At 32.0% G+C, this 22,565-nt stretch overlaps 1 protein-coding gene and 1 pseudogene across 1 annotated transcript; one reads left to right on the forward strand and one right to left on the reverse strand.

Annotated features, from left to right (window-relative positions):
• Window positions 1-842: 842 nt before the first annotated feature.
• LOC114168658 (uncharacterized) lies at window positions 843-5,152 on the reverse strand. The gene is made up of 7 exons (XM_028053555.2): window positions 4,867-5,152; window positions 4,454-4,522; window positions 4,167-4,337; window positions 3,403-3,573; window positions 3,062-3,271; window positions 2,550-2,638; window positions 843-2,149 (listed from the first exon to the last, which is right to left on the reverse strand). Exons 1-7 carry the CDS (start codon window positions 4,949-4,951, stop codon window positions 1,523-1,525), a joined length of 1,422 nt encoding a protein of 473 aa, XP_027909356.2. The 5' UTR covers window positions 4,952-5,152; the 3' UTR covers window positions 843-1,522.
• Window positions 5,153-11,194: 6,042 nt separating this feature from the next.
• Window positions 11,195-12,477, forward strand: LOC146880955 (uncharacterized; annotated as a pseudogene).
• The last annotated feature ends 10,088 nt before the right edge of the window (window positions 12,478-22,565 follow it).

Raw genomic sequence — 22,565 nt, forward strand, 5'->3', positions numbered from 1 at the left:
ATAGAGTTCTTTCAAGCTCGAGATACTCAAATGGTGTAGATGAAATGTAATAACATAAGTGATGGAATAAGAAAGAATTTGAGAAAAATTGAGTGGTAGGAAGGTGTTTCTTAAGATAAGTTCAACCAAGTCTCAAAGAAAAGGTCTATGAGATAGTCGAATTTGAGAGGTTATCCTAGGAAACTCAAAAACAAATTTTAGATGAAAAATTGTCATCAATTCAACAAAGAGTGAAAAATTGTCTCAATGAAATTTTCAGTAAATAGTTTGTTCTACATGATTTATAATCCATCATAAACAAAAAAAAAACTGTATAAATTTAATTAACACATTAGTATTTTTTATATATATAAAAATATGACATGCTTAAAACTAAAAATCTTAAAGATTACAAGTATAAATAAATAAAAAACTACATACATAAATATTTCTTTTCATACATAAAAATTTCTTTTCTTTTACGTGAAGAATTAATTGACAAGAAAATTTTCATCGAAACAATAATATATTAATTAGAAAAATTGTTAACTAAGACTACAAATAAAAACATTCATACAGTATTCCGTATCAGAAACTCTATACAAAATCTCTATAAAAAAGAAGAAGTTATATCTATGAGACAACTAATGAAAGTGGAGATTATGTGTATATTATCATGATCTTTATCTTTTGTTTCAATTCATCCTCCTGGTCATCTTTTACTTACATTTGAATTGCTTTATTATTATTGATAATTTATATTCTGCAATTCTTTACTCACAAATGAAGATGTAAAAAGTGGAAATACCGAGACAGAGTAATTTGTTTTGCTAGTTTTTCTTCCTCTGGGAAGAGGATAAAGATTCTGAACGCTTTAAGAGTTAACTGTATACTACTAGTGATTGAGTATGATCATTATCATATCTTGATTGTACAACTTTGATAAACAATGATTACATCTGAATCAACCACCTTAGTAGTTTCACTAACATCAAAACTGCAAAACACTGATTATCTGAACAATTATAACTCAGTTCCTGGTTTTCCTCCTGGTGGGGACAGTATCTTTGCACTTGTTTAGCATCACAGAGTTGCAGTAAGCTTTACTTCTTTAGTCAATAAACAATTCAGAAGATGTAGTAATCCTATCTCTCTTTTTTTGCATGTTGTAATCTCCTTGAGATGAGTAGTTTGGTAAGTGAGTGAAGCTAATTCTATTACAACTTGTCAAGTAAGGGGATCAAAAACTATGTCCCAATCTGCATGTTTTTCTAAAAAGAAACACGAGAACTTATCACGTATCTTATTACTACTCTCATCTTATTACTCTCGCCCAAGTCAAGTCAAATTAATTGCTGATGGAATCTGGTGCGTCAGTGCTTAATGATCACATCACCTGCTTGGCTAAGTGTAAAAACTTCAGCAAGAATATATCTTCCTCTGAATGCTTGGCTAAGTGTAGAAACTTTAGTTTGAATATATTTTCCTTGCTTCAATTTCATCAGATATTCATGTATGAACCAAGAAAAAGGTGTAAACCCTGTTAATGAGGATTGAAAAGGAAGGAATCCTCAGGTACATACTTAGTCCTCGTATTGTAATGCTCAAACCTCGGATTACCATAATCAACACCCCTCATCTCAACTGGTTTTCTCTCTGCTCCAACACCCTCCGAAAGAACATGTCCAACCTTTTCTCGTTTGCGATGTTTAGACCTTTGCTTCTGGCTCTTAGATTTGGCATGAGATGGAACCTCAGTTGATCCATAGAACTCAGCATACTCCTGTTTTTTCAATGAATGGTGCTTTCTTAACAAAGAGGGATCCTTGGAAGAGCTTGATTTTATCTTTGCAGGCCTCATTTGTGAATATTTCTCAGCTGTGCTTGGAGTGTGAACTTGCTTAGTTTCTGTAAGAAGTGAATCAAAAGCCCTTTGCCTATCTGTCATGGGGGCTTCCTCTACCTCATCTTCTGGCATCTTAAGACGATCATTTTGCGGTGTCAAGCCTCTCATGGTGCTGTCAGATTTGGAACGCCATGGTATGAATCGAAAGAAAGAACTAAATGTTTCGAGGGAGAGATTAGAAAGATACACAAGAAGTTGTCTAAAAGATGGCCATTTTGTCTCCCCCTTATGGTCTTGGCCTTTGAATTCACCTTTTGATGGTTGCTGCATTATGCATGCAGTGTAATTAGTCAACCGACAAGAACATGTTTTCTTAAAAATGAACAACATGACATGACTATTGCAACATGACAGAATGAAATGCTAAGGCACAGCAAAACAAGAGTTGTTGGCAACAGGAACATTTGAAAGATCTAAAATAAACTTAAGAATAAAGTCATGTTTTCAGGGAAACCTCGAGCAATTTGTACTAAAAAATAATTTTTTGAGGCTTTTTTCTTCTACTTGGAGACCTAAAGTAATTAATACTAAAAAAGATTGAGACATTTTTTTCTTGAAGGCCTGAAGCAATGACTCTACCTGTTTGGATCTTGAGTCGGCCCTAGTGGGGGGAATCCTACTATGAACCCTACATAAATGACAGTAAAGGCATAAATAGACATACTGTTTTGGGAAAGAAAGATGATCCAAATCCTTGCTGAAACCTGCATGTAGCGTATCCTACTAAAACAGCACCAACAACTGTGAGGACATCTGCAGAAAATCAAAGAATGGAACTATAAATATTGAAGAACGCTGTAACAGAAAGCATTCATGGATTACATTAACAATTTTAAGTTTTAGCCCCAAAAGAAAATTGACAGCAACTCAAAGTTCCTTTTCAAATTTAAAAGATGCCCATTTTATTTCTTCACTTTACTGCACAGCACTGCAGAAAATTCACATTTGCTAGTGGCAAACACAATAACAGATTTACAGAACAACCTTTTCACAAAATGTTAAACAACCCCACCAAGGGCAACAAAATGTAGCTTAAATTCATTTTTTTATTGAAATTTTCGCTTTCTTTCATTGACCTCACCAGGGAGTTACAAATAAATACAACATCTAATATACACAGTGACCTGTAACAGAAATTTTGCTACATATGTCAAACAAAAGATTAAGAATTTAAACCTGTAACAGAAATTGAACTAGATTGATAATCACAATCCTCCTGGTTGAGAATGATTTGGCGAAGAGCAGCATTTCCTCTATCTATGACCAACAAGGAACAGGTTGGACGAACATACACAACATCAAAATCATTTGAGAACTTCGCATCCTCACTGGGACCATCCCTGTAGCCTGCAACATTTGACTTTCCTCCAGCAATGGTTGTCACACCTACAAAATATTTCCAAAAATTAGTAACTGATACCTTTCACAATTCTCATGACTACTAATGCAACATTTCTATATCCGTGTTTATTGGCAATTTTATATTAAAACTCAGTTCTGATATTGTTATTCTTTACCAGCATCTCCAATCTTTCTGATAGCTAGATTTTGTGTATCAGCAACATAGACATTTCCTTTATCATCCACAGTAATGCCTTTGGGATGATTGAAACGAGAATCACTTGGTTTTCCATCTACATGACCAGTGTAGCCTTGAAAAGACCCCGCCACCAATCTTCCTCTACTATCTGTAGCAACATGGAGACAAACAGAGTTAACAATCAAGTACAATAACTTAAAAACAAATCACTGTGATCACTCAATAACTCTAAAATTCTACTCCATTAACTAGAAAAATCTCATGATATGATAAACCCATAAACCCCTAAACCAAGTACAATAAAGCTTTCCAAGTTTTTCATTTTCTGTTTCCTTATTCAAAAGACTTAAACCAATATTATTTTTCACCATCATTCTTATTATGTTGACATCTCAAGGTCAACCCCCACTCATACTCAACAAAACAATACTCAAAATGCGATTTTTTTGATAAAAGCTGCAAACCTTCGTACAAACAGAACAAAATTGTAGACTTTTCTCATGTAATTGAGTTGTGGTGACATCTCCACAAGAACTCTTTGTTTATATAGTACTTTTTTTACTCAAATCACTCTTTTGTGTTCTGTATGCTCTCTTATATTACTATGAGACCTTGGTGAACACCCACTAAAATAGTCTATAAAATACAAAACCAATTTGAAAAATTTGTATGCAAAACTGTCATGTACCAAACAATGGAATTTGATAGTTACACAAGGAAAGGGGACACAAGCAACCGTACAATGCGATAAGGGCGGGGTGATTCGAACAATGTTGCTATTAATTACATCAACAGCAAAGATTTCACCATCTTCGGCAGAAACAAGGATCCTATGAGGAACGACCCCAATATCATTTCCTTCAACAACAGTATCCACAACATAACCATTCTCAAATTGAAGAACATTCTCATCTGAAAAGCAACAATGAAATCACACCGTGAGCCACATAAACATGAAAAACCATACAAGATGAATTCAACTAATTGATTATCAAAAAAGTGAGAAAATTTAAGAGAAAACATCCAACCTGACTGAGATGTCTTTGAGTTAGACCTTCTCCATTTGAGAAGTGAAGATAGATGCCCGATCAATGATCCTGATACATAATTACAGGAACAAAAAAAAAAATCAACTTTGTGAACAAATTACATAACAACATGTAAGGGATTTTCTTAAAGAAAAAGAAAGCCAAAAGGGTTAAATTAAATTTCATTGAAAATCAGCACTATAACAAAATTGGAAAAAAAACGGATATAAAAGGAAAACAATCCCCAAATGCTCATTCAAAGTGTCCTATCGGTGAAATCACAGATAGGATCAAACTTTAGGGTACCCTTTTGAAAACAAATAAAACAAACAAGGAAAAACCAAAATTTTAATACATGGGTACGTAAATGAGGAAGTTGATTTTCTTTTTTTTCAAAAGAAAAACAGGTTTACCAGAAGGAGAAGCATGAGCTTGAAACTGAAGAGTGTAAGAGAGAGCAAGCACAGTGAAAGCACAAAAAACAAGGTGATTAGTCATTGTGTGAGTGTGAATGATTCAACATAAGGTTATTTCTTCTCAGTAATTATGGAATATGATAAAAGGGACATGAAATGTATTCTGAATGTGATCAAGTAGAAGACATGAAGTGCGTTCTGCATCTTCTGCAACGCACACACACACTTCTGTTGTTTTTTTTTTTTTATGTTATCTTCACCACCGCCTCAGTAGTGTCTGTCTCTTCTTCATGTTTAACATTTAATAAAAGAACATGTGATGTTAGTTAATTAATGATGTTTTGATTAGAAAAGAATTACATTTAATTAGAAAAGAGGTTTGTAAAAGGGACAACAATTTCTTTTCAAAAGAATTTTCAAATAAAAATGGGATGTATTTATAGTTTTTTGAAGTACAAAAGAGAAAACAAAAGTGAAATGCCTTTTCCAAATTGTTCCTTTGCTGCTTGATATTCTGAGTCAGTCTTTGTTGCAACAGTGCACCAATTTTACGCTGGGTCAACATGTTATTTTGATTTGTTTTAAAAATAAATAAATAATAAAAGTAAATTTATTTAAATATTTAATAGTAAATTTTAAATAAAATAATTAAATATAGGATTAAATATCTTTTAGTATATTTTATAACATCTCATTTAATAGTTTTTACGCTACTAAACAAAACATTATATCATGAATTAATCAAAGCATATAGTAGGAATAGGCTGATATAGAGTATCAATACAGTCATCCAAAATAACCATATATGCACCAGCTATATTTACAGCCTATACTAAGAAAGGATTAACAAAACACCCCACGTTTAAGCAAAACATGGAATAGAGACTACTGCTAGATATCCCATGCCACAGATCAACTCTATCCAGGAGGGGAGTGTCTTCACCTGTACTTTTATCTGCTCACACCAAAAGTAGGCGATCATTGCAAAAGGGGAAAACACACAGAGAACAAACATAGGCAAGAAGGGTAAGCTAACTTGATTAAGAGAAATCATACAGTTCAATAATAAATATCAATCAAGAACTTATCACATTCGTCAGAATTAATTAAACCACCACAAATACAGTACATATACATGACTCTAAACTCAATATCAGGATTATGTAAGAGACATTGGAGCTCTTGGTGGCTTACACCTGTGCGGTTCCCAAACTCTGCAGAGTTTGGACACAAGGGGTTATCACCCAACCACTCCTAGGGTAAGTTCCCTTCATGTCTAAGACTGATCGGGTCCAAAGACTAGGACCTCCTACTACTCCTCACGACATAATCCATTATACTCTACATAAGTATTAATAGTTATTGGAGCGTCAGGATACCAACCAAAACTGAGTCCTTATGCCTTTACATTCACTAAAACATTCCCTTTAGAATTTCCCTTGAAATCCTAGTTCAATCACATCTTATGATGATCCAATTCCATACAATTCCACCACATATACTATCAGTCATAACAATCCAAGCATAGTATGAACAAACATCACATTATTTCCTTTAATATAGCTTCATTCATTTAAAACAGATAAATAAATATAATTTTGTAGTGGAACTCGCTCAAGCTAGAAGATCTCGCCTAGGTGAGAGGGTTATCTCGCTTAGGCGTGTCACTCTCGCTTGAGCGAGACCCCAAACAGAGGGCAACTCCAAATCTGAGCAATTTCTCGCTCAGGTTAAATTGTTTCGCTTAGACGAGAGTGTTTCTCGCTCAAGCGAAACCAGCTCGCCTAGGTGAGTCCTCACGTAGTAACAAGGGTGAGTTTCTGGTGTTTTCGCTCAGGCGAGGGTTGCTCACTTGGGCGAAAACATCAGATTTCCAATCTATTTTCACATGTAGAGCCACGAAATTCATACCAAAATCCCAATTCAACACAAACAAGTGATCCAAGCATCAAACAAACACAAAATCATGAAATCAAAGTCCTAAAAGACAATCTTTATACGTAATTTGAGCAAACAGTTAGGTTCCCTTACCTTTTTTTGATTTTTGACTTGGCAAGACACCACCTCAATAGTGAGGGCACAAAACCTAAATCCAACCTATGAAAATGCAACAAAGTGTTGCAGGAGAAGGGTTAGACTTAGTTAACCCAGAAACAAGTGGTGAATTTTGTATGGAGAATCAGGAAGAGCTTTAGTTGGTTTGACTTACTCTGAAGAGGGAAATGGAGGCTGAGAATCCACAGAGAGCCCTGTTGAGACTTCACTTCCAGGACTTGAATGCAAGAATGAGAAAATTGTGACCGAAGGAGAGAAAATTGTGGATGGAAAAGGGGCTGATGAAGTATCGGTGTGTGTGACTAGAGTGGAAAGAAGGAGAGAATGTTTTAGGCAAAGAGTATAGGGTTTCACATATTTTGACTCTAAATTATAATATATTACAACTTCAATTCTTACATGGGAAATACTCTCTATAATGGAAGATAATACTTTATATAATTCTTTTACATTATACTTTATGCTTTAGTAGCATAATTTAGTTGAGAGATCAAACATAACTTTTTATAATATTTTGAGAACAAAAATATATTTAATTTTTAAATATAATTTTAAATTTAAGTATAATTATTATAAATATAAATTACAATATATTTAAATAACGCTAGTTTTTGTTTATTTTTAATTATACAAATTAATTGAAAACTATGGGATCAATGCACTTTATCTGAATGGAAGATTCAATTTAGGTAATAACTTTTTGTAGACTGATTTAATTCATTTTATAGACTTTTCGAACTTGCGGGACGGATCAAACCTCCTTTAATAGCTCTCGATAGTGTGGCAATAGTCCTTTTACTTATATGTAATAAAATACAAATATAAAAAATTATTAAAATGTAAAGTGCAAAAGGAAAAAGAAATAATAATATAATAATATAATAAAAGAGGTAAGGATAAGAATGAAAGAGGGGTGCACCGACAACACTTCTTTCTTTTTCACTTTACTCAAATTCACTTCTAACCTTCATCCTTTTCTTAGCATTTATGAGTAATTGGGAGAATAAGAAGCATTTTGAACTAACTCTGGATTTCAAAATATAATAAGCTTTTATTTATCCAACTGATTTCTTCTTTTCAAGTTTTTTTAGTAAATATTGTAAAAATGGGATATTAGATTGGTTAGATCGATTCTGGAACGTGTATTAAATTGGTTCAGGAACCGATATAATATAAGCCGATGTAATATTTCTGTTAGTTATTAGATGGGTTGAAAAAAACCGATCTAATGTACAAATATTAGATTGATTTTTGTAACCCGATCTTACATTATTAATTACAAAATGCATCATGATGAAGTCCTTTAGATCGGTTCTGGTATAACCCGATTTAATATGTTGAGCACCTTTAAAAAAAACAGCAACCATTAGATCGGTTATGGTCTTAAACGACTAATATATATATATATATATATTAGTCGTTTAAGACCATAACCGATCTAATGGTTGCTGTTTTTTTAAAAAAGTGTGTTTTGTAATTGCAACCAACCAAAACCTATTGCATTCAAAACCAAATAAATATAGACAGTGCGGTTCCAACAATTTATAGAGTACATATTTAAACAACAATTCAAATCCAACAATGGATTTTACCAAAATATTTCCTAAGTGAAAGAAAACTAATGCAACAAAGGAAAAGTCTTGCATATAAACATTTTTAAGCTACAAGAAGTATTTGGCCCATTCAGTTCTTACTTCATCAATCTTCTCATATCTCAATGGTTCAACATTGTTAAAAACCTATAGTTCAAAGCAATGAATGCATATTAGTTAAGTATTTCATAAAAACATGTTTCAAAGAGGAGTCTTTTGATTCCTTACCTCATCTCAAGAATCTTTCAGAGCAGCACGAGCTATGGTCCACATTCAGTACATGACATAGTATCCACACTCAAAACTTTCTTTTTGGATATTACACTAAGAAGATCAAATTTATAGTAATTAATATATGAAAAAAAGTACAAATCATACAATATAAAAGATGAAAACTTATACCTTAGGAGAAATCACTTTGAAATTTTGTGAAGATGAAGTTGATTTACCACCCAACACATTGTACACATTCAAAGCAGTAAAAAGTTAAGTCACTAGTCAATTACAACATATTTCATGACATAAATAACACATTACAAAGGGACTACAACATACTTCTGTAGTATATTTCTCATGGCTGAGGAGATCGGTTTGTGCAATGAGCATAACCAAAGTACAATATTCTCCATTGGAAAAATAATCATCAATTGCCAATGAGACCTAGAAAAGAAATATAATTAGTGATTTGAATTAGTTAATTAATAGCTAAAGTGACTAAGATGAACTTATGCATGAATATAAGGTGCTATGTAAATTCTTTTCTTTGATTTCCCCATCCAATTTTGAATGTACGTCTGACATTCCATATGTTTAGCGTCACCTTTTTTTAATTTAAAAAAAAGAACGTTGGATCGGTTCCCCGCTAAACCGATCTAATGTATACACGTTAGATCGGTTCCCCCCACAACCGATCTAATGTAAATGAAGTTATTTTCAAAATTGCCACCGCGTGAATTGTTAGATCGGTTCCTCCACAACCGATCTAACATGCCTGATCTAATATCCCATTTTTGCATTAGTGAGTGTTTTAGTCATTAATCTTAATAAATTAGTTAAAATAAGGGATCTTCTCGGTCTATTATATCATATCTTAAAGGTTAAATCATTTTAGAGGTTCCCATTTTTGTAGCGATATCTCAAGTAGGTCCCTCCATTTTTATTTGACTCAATTGGGTCTCTAATTTTAAAAATAGCAACAATTCGGCCATTATCGTTAACGACGTCAGTGACTATTAAGTGAACAGTGACTAGGCATGTTGATGTGTTGTTTTTTACTAACGTGGCTTGATTCAAAGTAATGATGTGTTAAATATTATATTAATTATGGAATTGGCATAATAAGAGAGGGTCGAAAATTTGATTTGGGGGAAACGCAAACGACTTAGGGTCTTCTGCGAAGAGAAGACAAGGGGGAGAAGCTGCTGGAATCCAAGTGCAATTGAGGTGTTCGTTCATCTGAATCACACATTCGTTTAAATAGAAGGGCAGAGAAGGTGAGTTTCTCTTTATAGTATGTCAATTTCTGAATAAATTGTTCAGTGCATGTTGTGGTGTTTGTGTTTTGGGGAACCAGAATATTGGTTATGGGGTTTGTGTGTTTTGGGGGAACCACAATATTGATTATAGGTTGAAGGTGTTTAAATATGGTTTTGTTGGCCCACCATGTGTAAATGCTTTTACGTTGTGGTCCCCCATGTTTAAAGTGTTGTTGAAGTGTCTTCTTCAGTGTGGTTTGTATTTAATTTATGTTATTTTTTTTTTGTCGATATTTGATTAGTATATAGGTTTATGTATCTATATGTATACGTGTTTGTGTGATGGACAAGGAATTTGAGGTTGTTTTTCATTATGGAGGTAAATTCTTAAGTGATGGGAAGTTACGGTACGAATATGGGGAAAGTAATACATTATCCTTCAACCCAGACATGTGGAGCTACTTTGTTAATTTAAGTGTGATAAAAGGGCTTGGGTATGTTGGAGATAATAAATTATGGTTCTCTATTGGAGGCGTTTCAGTATTAGATGACAAACTACAGCTTCTGTGTGATGACAATGGTGTGATGCATATGGTTAATATCGCAAGACTAAATGGTCAGGTTCATTTATTTGTGGAACACACATTGTCGGAACCCTAGGTGATTGAAATGTTGGAATATTTTTCGGATGAACCTAACACACAGGAGGAGGGTGGTGCAGGTGTTTTAGGAGAGTGTGCTCAAGGTGAAGTTGAAGCTGAAAATGAATTAAGGGAAGAGGGAGGACAGTATGAGAGTGTTCCTGTTGTAGTAGATGGAATTCAATGTGAAAGTGAAGTTTTTGTTTTAGGAGATGGTATTGAATGTGAAGGTGAATATGATTGTGAGATAAGGAAATAGGGAACTCAATCTGATATTGGTGTTGTTTTAAGTGATGGTTTGTAATGTCAAGCTGAAGGTGAGGTTGAGATAAGGGAGGATGGAGTTCAGTGTGAAGCTAAATGTGAGGTTGAGATAAGGGAGGATGGAGTTCAGTGTGAAGCTGAAGTTGAGGTTGAATTAAGGGAGGTTGGAGTTCACTGTGAAGTTGAAGCTGAGGCTCAATTAAGGGAAGAGGGAGTTTAGTATCAAGGTGTAAGGTAGACTAAGATAGAAGAAGATGGTGATGTTTACAATTGGACTGAGTTTGGACTTGATGATAGCATGGATGAAAGAACTGACAACCTAGATGTAAGTATTGATTGTGATATAGATGATGAACTAGGTAATAAGGAATGGTCTGGTAATGTAGAAGTTAAGGTTGAATCTGTTTCACGTAGACAATCTATTGCTTCTAGGCTAGAAGTCAACCAATTGCATGATACTAACGTGGAGGATGATGTCAGGGGGTTGTTAGATAATGAATGGATATCTGATCAATATATGAGTGATGTAGTAGATAGTGATGAAGAAAGGTACGAGAATTTTGGTACTTTTACAATGCCCAAGACAATGGCTGATTATAAATGGGAAGTGGAGACCTATTTCATTAAAAAAGAGGAACTTTTAGAAGCCCTCAAAAGTTATGCTCTTGAAAATGGGAGAAATATAAAGTTCGTAAAGAATGATAAAAGACGAGTGAGGTTAAAATGTATAGGTGGGAAAGGAAAATGCCCATGAACTGCATATTGTGGTTACATGAAAGCAATTAAAACTTGGCAGTTGCGGAAAATTGTAGATAAGCATACATGTAGTAGGGAATTCAACCTACGTATACTTAGTTCAAAGTGGTTGAGTAAAAAACTAGAAAAAATAGTTAGGGAAAACCCAAAAGTAAAGGGAATTGAAATCCGTGAAAAAATTAGTAAAAAATGGAATGTTGGTATCTCTAGTTGTATGACTTATAGGGCCATAGCAATTGCAACACAAAATGTTGAAGGGTCCTTTAAAGAACAATACAAAAGGATATATGATTACGCACATGAGCTTCTAGCAAGAAATCTAGGATCAACAGTCAAAGTTAATATTGAGGAGAATCAAGGGCAGCCAATATTCAAGAGGTTTTATGCATGTTTGAAAGCCTGCAAAGACAGTTTCATTTCATGCAAACCAATAATTGGATTGGATGGGGCTTTCTTGAGAGGAAATATGGAGGATAGTTGTTAACAGCTATTGGTCGAGATGCTAATGACCAAATGTTGCCTATTGCATATGTTGTTGTGGAGGTTGAGAATAGGGATTCCTAGACCTGGTTTTTGGAGCTACTTATTGAGGACCTTGGTGGAGTTGCAGTGTGTGCATCGTACACATTTATATCTTATCAAAAAAAGGTACATTTCAATTCAGGTTCTTGTTCCTACATTTATATGAGATCAATAATTTTAACGTAATATTTATTTTTATATTGGCAGGGCCTACTTCCAGCCATACAAGAACTCTGCATGGAGTTGATCAACGTTTATGTGCAAGGCACTTGGATGCCAATTTTAGAAAGAAATTTCCAATAAAAAGTCTAAGGCGTCTAATGTGGAGAGCAGTTATAGTCACACACCCACAAGCATGGGAAAGGGAGATGAGAAATATAAAAGAGGTCAACGAGGATGCATTTAAGCATTTGATTGCAATTCCCCCCATTTATTTCAATTTCAATTGCATTGTTTTTAATGCTTAGTCATTTTAATTCCAGCGAAAGTGGTTGTATTCTATCCTAATTGAAATATTAATGGTTTACATAGATATTGGTCAAGATCACGATTCACCACAAAAGCTCAACTTGATACCTTGGTAAACATTATGTATGAGACCTTCAATAGTGTATTACTGCATACAAGGACTAAGCTGGTGATAAGCATGTTGGAGGATATTCGTGTGTACTTGATGAGAAGGTGGGCAAAAAATAGATTGAAGATACAATCAATATCAAGATCTATCTATCCCACGATTATGAACAAATTTGAGAAGGAGTTAAAAATAATAAAATATTGGATTCCTAGGTAAGTGTTGCATTTTGTTTTGTTTGAAAATATGAATATTGTTTGATTATTGTTGTTTTATGTGTCGTTGCAACTGGTATGCACATAAGTTATTTGAAGTTAGGCACATTTCACAATTATGTGAGAGGTTTGTTGTCAATATAGACGAACAATCATGCACATGCATGAATGGAGTATAAGTGGTATTCCCAGCTGTCATTCTCTGTCTGCAATGAAGTTTCTAAACCTCAATGGAGAAGACTTTATCCCAACTGTGTTTAGGAAGTCCACCTACGAAGAGATCTACACTTCCATAATTTATCCTATCAATGGTCAAAGTTTATGGGAGACAACTCCATATCCTAATGTGTTATCCCCTTCGAATAGAATATTTCCAAGCAGATCAAAGAAAAAAAGAAGATTAGAGCAATGGGAGATTAGAAGAGATGAAACACGACTGAGAAAAGGTGGTTTACATAAAACATGTCGTATTTGTAAGCAAACATAGCATAATCAAAGGGCTTGTCCGCAAGCAATTGAAATTCATATGGCTCAATTAAGGGAATCCTAACAACCACGTCCAACTGAAGCATCCCAGCAACCAAGTCCAACTGAAGCATCTCAGCAACCAACTCCCACTGAAGCATCTCAGCAGCCAACTCCCACTCAACCATCTCACCAGCAACTTCCAACTCAACCAACTCAGCAACCACCTTCCACTCAACCATCCCAGCAACCACTTCCAACTCAACCAACTCAGCAACCACCTCCCACTCAACAATCCAACAGCCACCTCCACCTCAACTATCCCACCAACTAACTCCGCCTCAACCATCCCACCAACCAACTCCAACTCATCCATCACGAGGTGCATCAAACACCAAAGCAAAACTCAATACTGGGAGGGGTGAAATACCATGATCACTAAATGCCATATTTGGAAGTTGCATGTGTTGTTTCGTACTTTGTTATCTCATTTTGTAAAAGTTGTGAACCTTTAAGGTCACTTGGCAACTTTTTTAATTTCTTTCCTTGCATGAAGACATCTTTTAATATTGTTACTGAATGGCTGGACCACAACTTTTGTATTGCTACTGAATGGCTAGACCACCACTTTTGTGATGTATTTTGCGTGAACTCAGAACCTCTTTATATGAAATCTATTATTTACTTTTCATTATGAATTATGAGGTCTGATGCTTTTGAATAATTGCATGTAGAATCAGATTTATAATTACCATATGTGGTCTGATGCTTTACATTATCAATAAATAACACATGGTACTCATGAAATTGTAATGAACTCTTTCGAACTTCCAAATTCATTAATCCCATTATAAAAATAGTACATGGAAATAACCATCCTAAACAACGAATTCTAACCACTAAAGGAGATTGCAACAACAAATCATGCATTCTTTATTAGCATTGATAACACAATTACATTAACTATAAAAACAAAAATAACCATCCCAATCAACACCTTCATCCATTTCTCAAATATTTTAATTGATTTCTCCAAATTACTGATCATTTTCCTATCACCATCACTTTCTTTAGTCTTCACCAAAATATCAACCATTCCTTCACATTTTTCACTATTACCACTTTTTTCAATGGCATCTTCACTCCACCATTTAAAGTAATTGCACCCACCATCTTCACTTCCACTCTGCGAAAAAATTAAATAAATAGTTATCCCCTATAGCATTAAAAACCACAAACAACATACCTTCAACCTCTCTGACCTTGTACTTTGAACAACCCCAAAATTGTTTCCCCCTATTTTTTGCTATTTTCGCAGTTCTTATAACTGATTTCTCTCCACAGTAGCAAATCGGTGGTAACCCCAAACACCTCGATCCTCGAACACCACTTGAAGATACACTAGGGTTCTTCTTCCTCCAACCATTACAAGTGCAAGAGAAACAAGAATGGCAAAGCGACATTTGCGACTGAAGAAAGAGATGCACTAGCTGAAGAAAGAGGATTCAACGAAGAAGATGAACGGATTTAGGGCTTCAATCACTTTATTTAACAATTGACACGTAGGCTACAAACAATTTCAATATCAATTGACACGTATCTGTTTTACTTGTCCACTTCATCATCTGGAAACGTCGTTTGAGCAACTTTAATGATTATGGCTGAATTGTTGTTGTTTTTCAAAATTAAGGACCCAATTGAGTAAAATAAAAATGGGGGGACCTAATTGAGATTTCGGTACAAAATAGGGACCTCTGGAATGATTTAACCTATATTAAATGTGTGTTTATTTGGATAACTTTGTTATAGGTTTCTAGTTGTGAATAATAGTGTTTTTATGTTCTGGGAGTTTATTTTGAAGAAGAGTCATTTTGAGTAAGAAAAGTTAGTAAAAGTTAAAAATAGGTTTAAACTTTTGGTTGGTCCTCATTTTTGTTCAAAAGTCTTAATTAGGTTATCAGATTTGTTTTTTAGTCTCAATTTGATCTTCATTTTTGAAAATGTGTTGTAATTTGGTAATTTTCATTAATACATCACTAACGATGTTAGTTGATGTGTCACATATCAACTCATGATTTTTTTTTTCAATTTTTATTTTATTTTATTTTTAAATTATTTTAAAAATATAGAATTGTCACATGTGAAAGGAGGGTGTCCTATCACGTGGCAGCGGTAGTGTGACGTGGCAGCACTATTGGGACAAGTGTCATGTGATAGGTGGCACTACCACGACCATGTTACATTGCCTTTGTCAAGTGGCAAGACCTCCTCATTTGACACATGGTAATTATATTTTTAAATTAAAAAATTAAAAAAATTAAAAAAAGTTAAAAAAAAATAATGAACCGACATGTGACACGTCATTTTAACGTCATTAGTACTATATATATTAATGGAAATGACCAAATTGTAACACATTTTCAAAAATGAGGACCAAGTTGAGACTTAAAAAAATCTGATGACCTAATTGAGATTTTTGAACAAAATTGATGACCAACCGAGGGTTTAAATCTTAAAACTATTATTATTTCATGTTTGTGAGGTTGGGGATAATTTTGTGATAAGTGGATGAAGTTTTGTAGAGTTTTTATTTTGAACTTTGCTTTCTTGTTTATTCTATTAACTATGACTTGTTGATTTTAGTCTTTGTGTTGATTTCATGTTGATTATATGCCTACGTGATCGAGTCGTTTTAATTATAAATGAGACTGGGTAAGCCTTCAAATTGATGCATTGGTGTATTAAAAAAAATTTTGAACATGAATGAGCTTATATGGCATAGGTAAGCCTTAAAATAACTTGGATACACCTAATGAACTAGTTTTAAACACACTAAAACTTTTACATATTGGTTATAGCGCTAGGCAGAACCAATGAGTTGTCGGGTGCCACCTGAAAATGGATTCCAGAGAGTTCCCATGTTGGAATGTTGGCGCCAGCTAAATACCGTTAGGTGCCATCCGAAAAATGGAGTATAGATAGCTCTAAGGGTTCTAGCAGTGGGCGCCAAGTTTTGTACGCTGGGTGTGCAGTTTTCGGTGTTGGGCACCACCTAGGTTTTGCTATTGAGCTATCTCGGGAAAATCACAATTACTACTTCATTAATCGTTGGATTAGGCTGAAAGACCGAAAGATAATTCTTCAAACATGGTTCTTCAGTTTGACCATTGAGATTGTCAATTAAAGATTTGTGGTTAAGAAAATACATCTTGTTGTTTTGAGTAATAAGAGTTTATTTTTTTTATTATGTATTATTAGTGTAATATAATTTGAAGTTTGATTATATATTGTTAAAAAGGGAAACTAAGAATATGGTCTTGTGTTGTGAAATATGATGTATTGGATATTAGAAATCATGTTCGTGATGTTTTGGTTCAATTTATGGTTAAATATGAATTATCGTTAGTAGATAGTTGTTATGATGTATGAATATGAGTTTTGTGTGTATGATATATATGTAATGGATCCTAAGGAGGGAGTATTACTTTGATGTGAAGTGATGATAGTGTATTGAGAGGGAATTTGTGTGGAGACTATTCTGGCTCTACTAGTTCAAACTCAAGTAGATGGTGATTTCTAGTGGTGGGAGTCGATGGAGGTTTCTATACTTTTGAGTTTAGTACGAAAAGGACTAGACTTGCAAATATAAAAATTACCTTGGTTATGCTCATGATGCAATTAAGGATTCTAATCTTCAAATTTATAACTATAGATCCTAAGAGGTAGGAGAGAGACATGACAAATGTAGAGCCTTTGAGTCACTAAATACACTTGAATTTATGAAGTATAGTCAAATGTTTATGTTGTGTTTGAGCCATGAGAGTGAGTTGTGAGGATTATGTTGTGATGATTGAGCCTTGTAGTTGTATTATGATAGAATTGATTCGTGGTAACTATTGATTTCAAATTTTGATGATGGAGTCTGCTTGAAATGTGATTTTGATTGTTTAACCATATTTGTGATAAAGATAAGGAAAACGTGATAAATGGTGGGACATGTAACTCGTTTATACAATGATTATGTATGTTTGATGAAGAATGTTGATTTTGAACTGATGATAGAATTGACATATGTAGTATTGTTAATTTTCTCTAGCTTACCTTTTGTTTTTATGGTGTTGTAATACCTATTTGCGATGATTGTATGTTCTATGAGAGCACAGGTGGTAGAGGTACTAGTAGTGGCTACAAAGCTTTTAGGATGTTAGAGTAGAACGTATATACTTGTATATATTATTATATTTTATAGTACCTCCTATGAATGTAAAATATTATATTTCTATTGAAAAATATTAAAATATCATGGAGAACTATAAATATATTATGTATATGCATATTTCATGATGTTACTATTTATTATTAATCATAAAAAAATTGGTAGTGTGATAGATGCTAATTTGGGTCATTCAAAAGGTTATTGATATTCATAATTAAAAAAGTAATTTTATGATGAGTTCATATTTTTTATCTCAATCAATGTTTAATTCTAGATATTTAATTGAATTTGTGTGCTTAAAGAGTGATTTATTTGACAGTTCTAATAATTAGGCTATTTGAGCTTGTGTGATAAAAATATCTTAAAAAGTGATTTTTAGTTGCATAAATTATTTTTGGATATTTTAACATTTGTTGATGCAGTTGAAGTTAAGATTAAGCTCATTTTAGGTAGGAAAATAAATTGATTAAAGTTACAAAACACCTTTAAATAAAGGTTAAAATCAGCAAGTTCTGAAAAAATCACTTTTGTACTCCTAAATTACATATACATTGCCCTCTTTCCAAATGGACCACACAAAACCTACTTCTACACCCTTGTCCTATTTCTATTTTCACCCCACTTTTCCACTCAATAATCAAATCCAACCAGATGCTGCCAAGTGTCATGATCCACCATTTTAAATTTGTGCAACTATTATTTGATTGTGGCATAATCCAACATTCTCAAAAGTGGCCAACCAGAACATGTCATGTCATCACCTTCAACCTCCTAAATCCTAGCAGATTGTGGCACCAACAAAGTCTTGTCGATGATGTGAATCAGGTTACCTCTAACAACATCGTCGACGATCATTATGTCGCCGCCACTGTGACGCAACAAGCCATCGCACTCAACCTCTCACCACCTATAACACCACCAACGTGGAATTCTTTATATATGACGTGAATTGGGCTAAGCTTCAAGGGTTAGTTCCATTATAATTTTTTAATTGGATTATGAGGTTAGATCCATAAATTAGTTTGTTCTTTTGATTGTTGTTGTGATTTATTTTCATATATGTCTTTTGGTTATTAATTTAGTAAAAGTAGTGATTTTTACATTGTAGCAAGTTAGCACAGTGTTAAATCTACATAACATAATAATCATATGAGTCCAATGGTTTTTAAATTTTAATTCAAAATTTACTTTGGTTAAATCTAGAAACTTTTATATGATTAAATGAGTTTTTACTAATAATTGAGAAGTTACTTTGATTAGAGGTGAAAACTTTTATTAGAATTAATCAAGAAATTACTTTGGTTAATTAGCTTTTTACTAGATATAAGAGGTCAAAGAATAGACATGATTAGACATAGTAATATTTAATTGAGAAGTTACTTTAAATTTACTATCAATAATCTATAAAGTTCTTTCTTTTGATTGAGAAGTTACTTTGATTAAAAGTGAGGAAGCCAACAAATTAATTGAGAAGTTACATTGATTAGTTTGAAATTTTAGACAAGAAATCATTAACAATAATATTTCAAAAACCAGTAATGAATCCTATTTTGAAAAAATGAGTGGAATCAACTTGTTTTCTTTACTATTGTTTCTATTTTATTTTTTATCTTTTCAATTTTATTTGGTTCATTTATCTTAATCCTCTTATAATTTCACTACCTCTTTTGTATAATTGTTATAATAACTAATTTGTTAAAAAATAATTCCATGTTCGTTGGGAGTAGGGATGGCAAAGGGGTGGGGCAGGGACGGGTTTTACTATCCCATACACATCCTCGTAAAAAAAATTCATCCTCATCCCCATACCCAAACCCAACAGGTATCAAACTTTTGTCTCATCCTCATTCCCACCGGATAACGGGTATAATCTTGTACCCATACCCATACCCATTTTCTTACTACTTTAATATTAATTTTAATTAATTTTTATAAAATAATAAAAAATTACGGTAAAAGAAACATAATATTATCAAATATTCAATATTAGGAGTATGGTTGTTTCTTCGATATCAAATACTTTGAAATAAATTATAATTGTTTACATTTTATATTAGAATACCAAATAAAATTTAATGAGAACCAAAACATTTATTAAATTTGCAAACATTAATGAAACCTAGTTGATAAATTTTAAAAATATTTTTTAAAAAATATAAAAGGAAAAAACTATTTTTAAAAAAAAATATAAAAGGAAAAAATATTTAAATTAAAATATAGGTTTAATTAAAATAACATTTATACAAATAATAGATTTGGTCTTGAATTTGACAGAAACAATATTGTTTTACTTTGAAAAAAAAGTAGATGATTATATTGTTCTATTAGTATAACATTTTTTGTGCAACTAAATTTTAATATAAATATCAGAGTACTTAATGTTGTAAAAATATTTATACTTAATTACTTTTAATCTTATAAAAAAATGACTTAAAAAATCTTCTTCAATTATTAAAAAAAAATGGGATAAAATTGAACCAAAGGCACAAAAATGGGGACTAAATTGAAACAATCAGGTATATATGAGTACTAGATTGAAATCAGTACAATGACAGTTGTCACACGTGGCATTATCTTGTCACGTGACACTGACATTGCCACGTGTTAAAATAGGGACTTGACACGTGGTAACACAAAAAATTTGCAAAAAAAATTAAAAAAATTAAAAGAAAAATTTTAAAAAAAATTAAAAAAACGTGAGAGTGACACGTGGCCTGCCGTTAACGGCGTTAATTATTTTTTTCTGAAAGGGACCTTGATGCACTTTTTCAAAAGTGGGGACGCAATTGACATTTTTTTTCCGGCGGGTACCAAATTTACACCCTTCTACCAAAGTGTGTACCATCCGAGTAATTAAACCTAAAATATATTTTAAATGTTTGTTTACTTCAATTTTTTAAATTATAATGAATCTATTTTTTATACACTAATAAAAGTTATAATACATCACTTGATCAAAATGACGCAAAGAACAAATAATAAACATAATAATAAAATTTTAACATAGATCTTGTATCTTTTGGACCATAATATATGTTGGATGGTGGTAAAAAAATATTCATGGCAATTACATTAAATTTTTATATTGTAGTAAATAAAAATTATTTATACAATTATAGTGAAAAAAATTAAAGTATGATTGTAATGAGTTAGAAAATAAAAAATAATTAGATATATTCTACATGATGAAAATAAACAAAAAATAAAAATATTAAAAAATTAACAAATGTGTGTCTTATAAACAGTTTGGAGACTATTGGAAGGAATCACACAAAGGAAAAGAAATATATAATTAAGGGTATGATAAGATGAAAAATATCTTACAGATCTAAGAAATCTTTTCAAATATCAACATATATACTCAATGGTTGATACAAAAATGATGCAAAGAACAAATAATAAACATAATAAAATTTTATCATAGATCTTGTATCTTTTAAACTCCAATATATGTTGGATGGTGATAAAAAAATATTCATGACAATTACATTAAATTTTTATATTGTAGTAAATAAAAATTATTTATACAATTATAGTGAAAAAATTAAAGTATGATTGTAATGAGTTAGAAAATAAAAAATAATTAGATAAAATTTATCGAAATAATATTCTACATGATGAAAATAAAAAAAAAATAAAAATATTAAAAAATTAACAAATGTGTGTCTTATAAACAATTTGAAGACTATTGGAAGGAATTGCACAAAGAAAAACAAATGTATAATTAAGGGTATGATAAGACGAAAAATATCTTAGAGATCTAAGAAAACTTTTCAAATATCAACATATATACTCAATAGCTGAGAAATAACAAAAATTGTTTTAGCAAAATAAAATAGTTCTTCAAATGAAACAAAAATTAATAATAATAAGTAAAGATTTTTTTTTATATTACCTAGTAAATGAAATGTTTATGCTATTAAACACTTAAATTGAGAGTATTAAACATTCTCATGTGAAAGGAAAATATACAATAAATAAAAATATTAAAAAATAATAGAAATATTCAAATGTTAGACATAAATTTTTTTTAATTGACATACATCATTTTAACATAATTATATAAAAGTTATGATAAGATAAAAAATATATTGGAGATGCGAATGAGTTTCATGACAAACCAAATATTTAGAAAAAATAAAAAATAGAAAGAATATATATATATATATATATATATATATATATATATATAGGGTTACTTAATTAATTATGAATATTTTAATGATTTAAATGAGGATGGAGATATGGCGGGACGGGTATTATGACGGGTATATATTCATCCTCATCCTCATACCTAATTGAAAAAATCGGGGATTCCCATACCCATATCCATATCTAGTCAATGCAGGGATTCCCGTCAAAACAGGGACGGGTTCGGACAATACCCACGGGGACGGGTTTATTTGCCATCTCTAGAGGACGACTTTGGGTTACTTTACCATTTCTACTTTATTGAGCACTTTTTTATAATACCGAAGTTGATATGGATAAGTAGTATTAATTTGATCCCTTCATGAGAGCGTTATCACTTTACTATTAAAAAAAATTTAGAGAAAAGGTTATAATTAAAATTTTAACTTTACTATTTAGGTTTTGAAAAATATAGTTACGAAACTTTAAAATTTTAATATTTTAGGAAGTCAATTATACTACATTTCAAATAACTAGAATTACTGGATATAAATTTAATTATTTTACATAAAAAATTCTGTTTTTTAATTTCAAATAAAATTTTAAAAATACCTTAATAACTTTTAATAATTAAAATTAGTAAATTTTAAATTACTGATTTAGCCCAAAAAAAATAATAAACTAAATGTTAAAAGTTTAAAGATAATAATGATGCAATTAATTAATATAATAAATTAAATTTAATATCGAGTATTCATATTTATAAAGTGTTTATTCTATGCCCTAAAAT

This window comes from Vigna unguiculata, chromosome 11 (assembly GCF_037176805.1).
Source record: "Vigna unguiculata cultivar grain cowpea cultivar isolate G323 ecotype 2 chromosome 11, ASM3717680v1, whole genome shotgun sequence".
NCBI lineage: Eukaryota > Viridiplantae > Streptophyta > Magnoliopsida > Fabales > Fabaceae > Vigna > Vigna unguiculata.